This window comes from Parasteatoda tepidariorum, chromosome 7 (genome assembly GCF_982258835.1).
Source record: "Parasteatoda tepidariorum strain Cologne lab strain chromosome 7, Ptep-v5.0, whole genome shotgun sequence".
NCBI classification, from domain to species: Eukaryota; Metazoa; Arthropoda; class Arachnida; order Araneae; family Theridiidae; genus Parasteatoda; species Parasteatoda tepidariorum.
In genome coordinates this window covers 65,077,784-65,085,000 of record NC_141761.1, presented here as the reverse complement: position 1 = coordinate 65,085,000, position 7,217 = coordinate 65,077,784, and the positions used below count along the sequence as shown (strand labels likewise).

The 7,217-nt window shown below is 35.6% G+C and overlaps 3 protein-coding genes across 3 annotated transcripts; all 3 read left to right on the top strand.

Moving 5' to 3' along the window:
• Positions 1–408: 408 nt before the first annotated feature.
• LOC147807203 (uncharacterized) lies at positions 409–2,568 on the top strand. The gene has a single exon (XM_087168823.1). It carries the CDS (start codon positions 409–411, stop codon positions 2,566–2,568), a length of 2,160 nt encoding a protein of 719 aa, XP_087024949.1.
• On the top strand, positions 2,565–3,953 carry LOC147807202 (uncharacterized). The gene is made up of 2 exons (XM_087168822.1): positions 2,565–2,637; positions 2,833–3,953. Exons 1-2 carry the CDS (start codon positions 2,565–2,567, stop codon positions 3,951–3,953), a joined length of 1,194 nt encoding a protein of 397 aa, XP_087024948.1.
• Positions 3,954–4,091: 138 nt separating this feature from the next.
• Positions 4,092–5,612, top strand: LOC147807201 (uncharacterized). Its single transcript, XM_087168820.1, has one exon. It carries the CDS (start codon positions 4,092–4,094, stop codon positions 5,610–5,612), a length of 1,521 nt encoding a protein of 506 aa, XP_087024946.1.
• Positions 5,613–7,217: the final 1,605 nt, after the last annotated feature.

Here is a 7,217-nt window from a genome sequence, read left to right as displayed (position 1 = left end):
TTTCCGAATTACATAGATACAGAAATATATACTGTTCTATAACAAAGAAGAATTCTATAACTGTTAGAGATTGTAATATGTTTTTATAGTTGGTGTCACGTGACTGCTGCTGCTGCTTTCATTTAATTTTTATTCTTTAACTTTGGTTTTTATGTTGGCAACCTTCTTAAAATGTTTTTGTGTTGATTATTTAGTGTTCGAATTAGTTAGGTTTTGAAAATATCACTAAATTGAGATTGCTTTAGAATTAATAAATGTTTGTTAAGTTTTAGTTTGTATTTGTTTATTCATCTGTAGAACTAGTAGTTCATTTGAATAACATTAAAAAGGCGTCCGTGAAATTTATTTGTTTGCTGCAATTTACATTTTCTGGCGTCCGCGACAGGACATTTTTTCCGATTCGAAACAATGTTTCAAGCAGCAAAAGGATTTAAAAAAGAAGATTTGTTGTTCGTCGCTGAAGAAATTGGCGCAACATTACCTCAAAAGGTCACGATAGCGGAACTAAAAGAAGCAATTTTGAAAAGTAAGCAGTATTCCGAAGATCCACAGTTTGTTGAAGATATTTTGGTAACAACTGTTAGTGACCGGAAGCATAAAGAATTGGCGGAGGCGGATCAAAAACAATTAGAATATGAAGAACGGGAAAGAATAAGATTACATGAACTGGAGTTGGCGCGAATTCAAGTAAACCCGCCAGTGGCAATAGCAGGTGAGTCCGAAAATTCTATGATTACTAGTGCTAGGAGGAAATTTAATTTACCCAAATTAGAGTTTCGACAATTCAGTGGAGATATCAAGGAATGGTTACCTTTTTGGAGCCAATTCCAACAGATTCATCAAGATGTAGATATTGCTCCCGAAAATAAATTTCAGTACCTTATTCAAGCTACTGTAAGCGGATCTAGAGCGCGAGAAGTTGTAGAGAGCTTTCCGCCAACCGGAGCTAACTACGCCAAGGTAATTGATAGTCTGAAAGCTCGGTTTGGAAGAGATGAACTTTTGGTAGAAGTTTATGTTCGCGAACTATTAAGATTAATAATTTCGGTTCAGACAAATGAAAAAATTTTAATGACTTCTCACTATGATAAGCTTGAATCGTACCTTAGAGCATTAGAGACACTAGGAGTAACAACTGATAAATGTGCTTCAATACTTTATCCAATGGTTGAATCTTGTTTTCAAGAAGAGTTCCTGAAAGCATGGAACAGAAGTCCTTCTTACGCAGCTTCAACTGATGCTAAAGAACGACTGAACAATTTGATGAATTTCCTGAAAACCGAAACTGAAGGAGAGGAAAGAATAAATTTAGCCATGGCTGGGTTTGGTTTGGGTTCAAGTGAAAATCGCCAAACTTTTAGGAAAAAAGGAAAGCCTTTGATTTCAGGTAGAGTGCCTACAGCTGCCAATTTACTTACTGCGGCTTCAAAAGAGGTAAAGAAATTATGTGTTTTTTGTTCTGGAAAGCACTCCAGCTCAGACTGTTTCACCGCTCAAAGGATGAGTTTAGCCGAGAGACAAGATATTGTAAGAAAAAACCAGTGTTGTTTTGCGTGTTTGAATCCTGGTCATCCAGTACGTAAGTGCAAAATGTTTATCAAATGTATTGTATGCGGTAAAAGACATGTGCCACTTATGTGTGAGAAGCTAGATACCCGAGGTAAAGAATCAGGAGAAAGTGGTGAGAAATGTGAAAGTTCTGAGATTAACATGTCTAACATTACTTATGGTCCCAAAGTGTTTCTTCAGACATTAAAAATCAAACTGGTTTCAGATAACAAGGAAATTCTAGTGAGAGCTGTATTAGATTCCGGATCCCAAAAAACGTATATTTTGAAAAGTCTCGTGGAACAAATGGGATATACTCCGGTAAGAAAAGAAACACTTATACATTCTTTATTTGGTGGTATTAACTCTGATAAGTATGAACACACATGTTATAGAATCCGATTAAGAAATCCTAAAAACAGCATAACTTGTAACATGGAAGCTTTGGATCAATCTTCTATTTGTGATAATATTACACCTGTAACTTCAGGTTCGTGGATCAAGGAGCTTCAGGAAATGAAGATAACTTTATCAGATATTGGTAATGAATTGCAACCTGTACAAGTACTTCTTGGAGCTGACGTGATAGGGAAGCTTATGACAGGTCAGCGTAAAGTATTAACTTGTGGACTTGTCGCCATGGAAACTTTACTTGGTTGGACTTTGTCGGGAAAAGTGCCTGAAAGCGATACATCTTTATGCAATTCTATGTTGGTAACTTCTCTTTTAGTGAAAGAAATGGATATATCAGATATGTGGACATTGGATACCATAGGGATACAGGATCCATCAGAACAGGAGACTAAAGAAGAACTTTATAACGCTTCGGTAGATCATTTCTTAAAGACTGTTAAAGTTGAAGACCAACGTTTCCTTGTTAGTCTACCTTGGCTTGACGTACATTTGCCTTTGCCCGACAATTTTAATTTAGCACTAAAAGGGTTGCAAGTAACAACTCGGAAGCTTAAAGCAGAAAATTTGTTTGAGGAATATGGAAATGTTTTCAAAGAATGGGAATGAGAAGGCATCATCGAAGAGGTTCCTGTAGAAGAACTGAAATTGACTTGTCACTATATGCCACATCGTCACGTTGTGAAGGAGAACAGTACAACAAAGATTAGGCCGGTGTTTAATGCTTCGTCTAAACAAAAGGAACATCCCAGTCTTAATGACTGTGTTGAAAAGGGCCTAATTTCGATCGAATTAATTCCTTCCATAATGACAAGATTTCGCCTCCATAAGTTTGGCATAACAGCAGATATACGCAAAGTTTTTTGCAAATAGGTCTCCATAAGCCAGATAGAGATTTTCTACGTTTTCTATGGCACGACGAACAAGGTGAGCTCAAACATTACCGTCATCGAAGAGTTGTCTTCGGTGTTTCTTGTAGTCCCTTTTTGCTTGCGTCAACCATACGATACCACTTAGAAAACAAACTAGATGAAGCCACACAAGGAAATGGAAGATATCCTGAAGGCATTATCCGCCAACTACTACTCAGTTTTTATGTGGATAATTGTTTAGTTAGTGTTGAAACTGAGCAAGAGTTAAAGCAGTTTATTGAAGTTGCCACAGAAATTATGGCTGAAAGAAAGTTTGATTTAAGAGGGTGGGAGTTCACTAATCCCGCTGAATCCACTGTAAGGTCAACAAACATTCTAGGAATGATATGGGACAGACAAAGTGATACTCTTTCCATAAATATTCCTGATGTTAATGAAACAAAGAATGAAGTGATCACAAAGCGAAATATTTTATCAGCTTCACACAAAGTTTTTGATCCCATAGGGATAACCAGTCCAGTGATGATGCGTCCAAAACTTTTGTTACAAAATTTGTGGAAGTCTAAAATTGGTTGGGACGCTGAAGTTGATCAAAAAACGGGCGAAGAATTTCTAAGATGGTTAAATGAGCTTGAATGTTTGAAGAATGTGAAGGTAGCAAGATGGTTGCACTGCGATAAGGGAGTTGAAAATATTTCACTTCACATTTTTTGTGATGCAAGCAAGTATGCCTATTCGGCAGTAGTCTTTCTGCGAGTTTGTTATATGAATAATGTTTATGTACAGCTGGTACAAAGCAAAACAAGAATTGCCCCTTGTGGGAAAAAAGAGACAACAATTGCAAGATTAGAACTTCTTGGTGCCACAATATCTGCTCGTCTATCCACTGAGGTACGAAAAGAGTTTAAAACCCACAATGTGTATTTTTGGACAGACTCCACCACAGTGTTAGCTTGGTTGAAAAGAGAAGAAACGTGGGGTGTATTCGTACAGAACCGTGTTCAAGAAATTAGAAAACTGACACCAGTTCATGAATGGAGACATGTACTTGGATCCTTGAATCCCGCTGATCGGCCAAGTAGAGGTTGTTCAGCTAAGCAATTGTGCCAGTCAAAATGGTAGGAGGGTCCCTGTTGGTTGTACCTTCCATCCCGTGAATAGCCAACTAACGACTCAGAGGAAGATGTTAATGAAGAAGAAGTGATTAGAGAAAAAAGAAGAACGATCGTATCTTCAATTGTAAATATTGAAGTTACAGAAATGTGGAGCGATCATTTTTCCTCTTACAGTAGAAACATCAGAGTGGTGTCATGGATTCTTCGTTTCATACATAACACATCACATGAAAATAAATTAAAAGGCAACTTGAGCTATGAAGAATTCAAAGAAGCAGAAACTCAAGTGCTTAAATCCATGCAATTAAAAGTGTTTCACGATGAGAAGTTTCTTAACAAAATGCAAGCATTTAGAGATGAAAAGGGATTACTGCGAATAAGAACCAAACTTGTAAATAGTGATGAAACTGAAGATTTTAAATTTCCCATTCTTTTACCTGGTAATACTTTCGCTATGAAGTTAATACGAGAAGAGCATGAGAAATCAATGCATGCTGGTTCTTCTATCGTACTTGCCAGACTTAGGGAGAAGTTTTGGATTCTTAAGGCTAAAAAGTTAGTAAAAGAAGTCATTTCTAAATGCGTGACATGCAAGCGTTTCAAATCTAAACCAGTTGAAGTTCCCTTCGCTCCACTGCCTAGAGAAAGAGTTACCTTGACAAAAGTCTTCGAGGTAAGTGGTGTAGATTATGCTGGTCCTCTCTACTTGAAGTCAAAAGGAAAAGCTTGGATCGTTTTATTTACGTGCGCCGTTTACCGAGCGGTCCATTTTGAACTGGTACAATCCCTCACCACAGATGCTTATATCCAAGCCCTCAGACGATTCATTGCCAGACGAGGCCGGATTTCAATCCTTTATTCCGACAACGGCACAAATTTTATGGGAGCCAACAGAGCATTGAAAGCATTAGATTGGGACAAGATAGCCGCATACTCAACCGCTCAGAGAATCACTTGGAAATTTATTCCACCTATCGCAGCATGGTGGGGTGGGTGGTGGGAGCGAATGGTCAGAATGCTCAAAGAACTGCTACGTCGAGTTCTAGGGAAATCTACCATCGATTACGAAGAACTCTACACGATATTGTGTGACTGTGAGTCAGTAATAAATTCAAGGCCACTCACTTACATACAAGATAATCCAAATGAATTAGTACCGTTGACACCCGAAATGTTTATTCACGGTGGCGGTAACAGCGAAACACCAGATCTAGATAATGTAGACCGATCTTGCCTCATAAAACGAGTAAAGTATTTACAGAAGCTACGTGACAATCTCAGGCAAAGATTTAGAAATGAATATCTTGCTCTTTTAGTCCATAAAGGGATAAGAAGAAATAATGTTTTAGACGTTGGTGATGTTGTGTTAATAGGACATGACAATGTCTGTCGTATCGATTGGCCACTTGGAGTTATTTTAGAAATTTTTCCTGGTAAAGATGGTATTCCTAGAGTTGCAAGACTGAGGACCAGTAAGGGTGAAAGGATCCGTCCATTTCAAAGGCTTTACCCATTAGAAGTGTCTACCAAAACAGATATAGAGGTTTTAAAAGCTGCTAGAAGGACTGACGATTTTGTAGAAAACAATGAAGCTTTAGATGTGAATTATTTTCCTAAAACAAAGTCGGGAAGAATCATCAAAGTTCCTGTTCGGTTGGACTTATGAGCATTCTTTTTATTTTTAGCTCCAGTAAGTTTAAAGTTCCAACTTTCGTAAAATTTTGGTTGCTAAGTTCAATAAGCCTAACTTTGCAAGGTGGGAGTATGTTAGAGATTGTAATATGTTTTTATAGTTGGTGTCACGTGACTGCTGCTGCTGCTGCTGCTTTCATTTAATTTTTATTCTTTAACTTTGGTTTTTATGTTGGCAACCTTCTTAAAATGTTTTTGTGTTGATTATGTAGTGTTCGAATTAGTTAGGTTTTGAAAATATCACTAAATTGAGATTGCTTTAGAATTAATAAATGTTTGTTAAGTTTTAGTTTGTATTTGTTTATTCATCTGTAGAACTAGTAGTTCATTTGAATAACATTAAAAAAGCGTCCGTGAAATTTATTTGTTTGCTGCAATTTACAATAACTATTGCAGTTCTTGACGTTCTGAATTCACATTTCTTTATTGGAATGACGAAAGCAATGTTGACTTAATTTTAATTTGTAATGAATTGAAGACAGAAAAAATTATTTTACCGTAATATACACATCTGTAACAGCAAGTGATCATGAAATTGTAAGTTATGTTGTCGGTAATTGAAAGGTAAAAATTATTCAGAAATTGTTCTTCAAATGCTTGGCGTGTTCTGCTTCAATGTTTGGCATGTTCTGGTTAGTTTTTTCAAGTTCTTCAGCTGTTCCTTAGGGAAATTTTTATTTTTATTTGCTGCTAAGAAAATAGCGTCCGTCATAGCCGATTAGTTTGATGGAACTAAATGAAAACGTGATAAATTAATGTCTGATATTTACAGGCTCCCGATAGAGGGCGTACTCGAGCGTTGCAATCGCGAATAAAGATTTTTGTATCCCTAATTTAAAGTTATTTTCCTGTACAGCTATTACTACGTTTTTAATTCAATTTTTAGTTTAAAACTAAGAGAATAGTTGTATTTATTATTATTATTATAATGTAATTCTGTGCTACATTTTAAGTTAGCTAAAAAGGTCGTCAAATCTTATTAAAAAGTTTTGCAATTATTACTGTTGTGCAAAAAACGTTAATATACTGTAACAAATCACACTTAAAGAGATCTGTTGAATGATTTATAATTAAACGATCAGCTTCATGCACAATGAGATGCAAACAAAAATAGCATTTAATATATCTGCAAATTTGGTAAGCGAAAATATTAAATTACGGTTGTGAACTCATCAAATTTGTTTGAACGATATATTGTTATAACTATATATTGTTATAACAATGCAATTGTTATTTTAAAAAATGATTTCTTAGAAAAATTACCTCGGCTTACCAATAGGTCTAAATATTTATAATACTAATCGATAATAATATTTGAACGTGGAAAGTGGAGGCATGAGAGTAAGCAAACAGAATTTCTTTTAGTACATATATGTTAGGTGAATAATTTTAACTTTAGTAGAAAAACTGTTTTCTGCCAAGAGACGACAATAATTGCGAAGCAATCATCGGGGTTGGTGAGCGACAGCGAACAGGGGGAATATATATATATATATATATATATATATATATATATATATATATATATATATATATATAATATATATATATATATATATATATATATATATATATATAT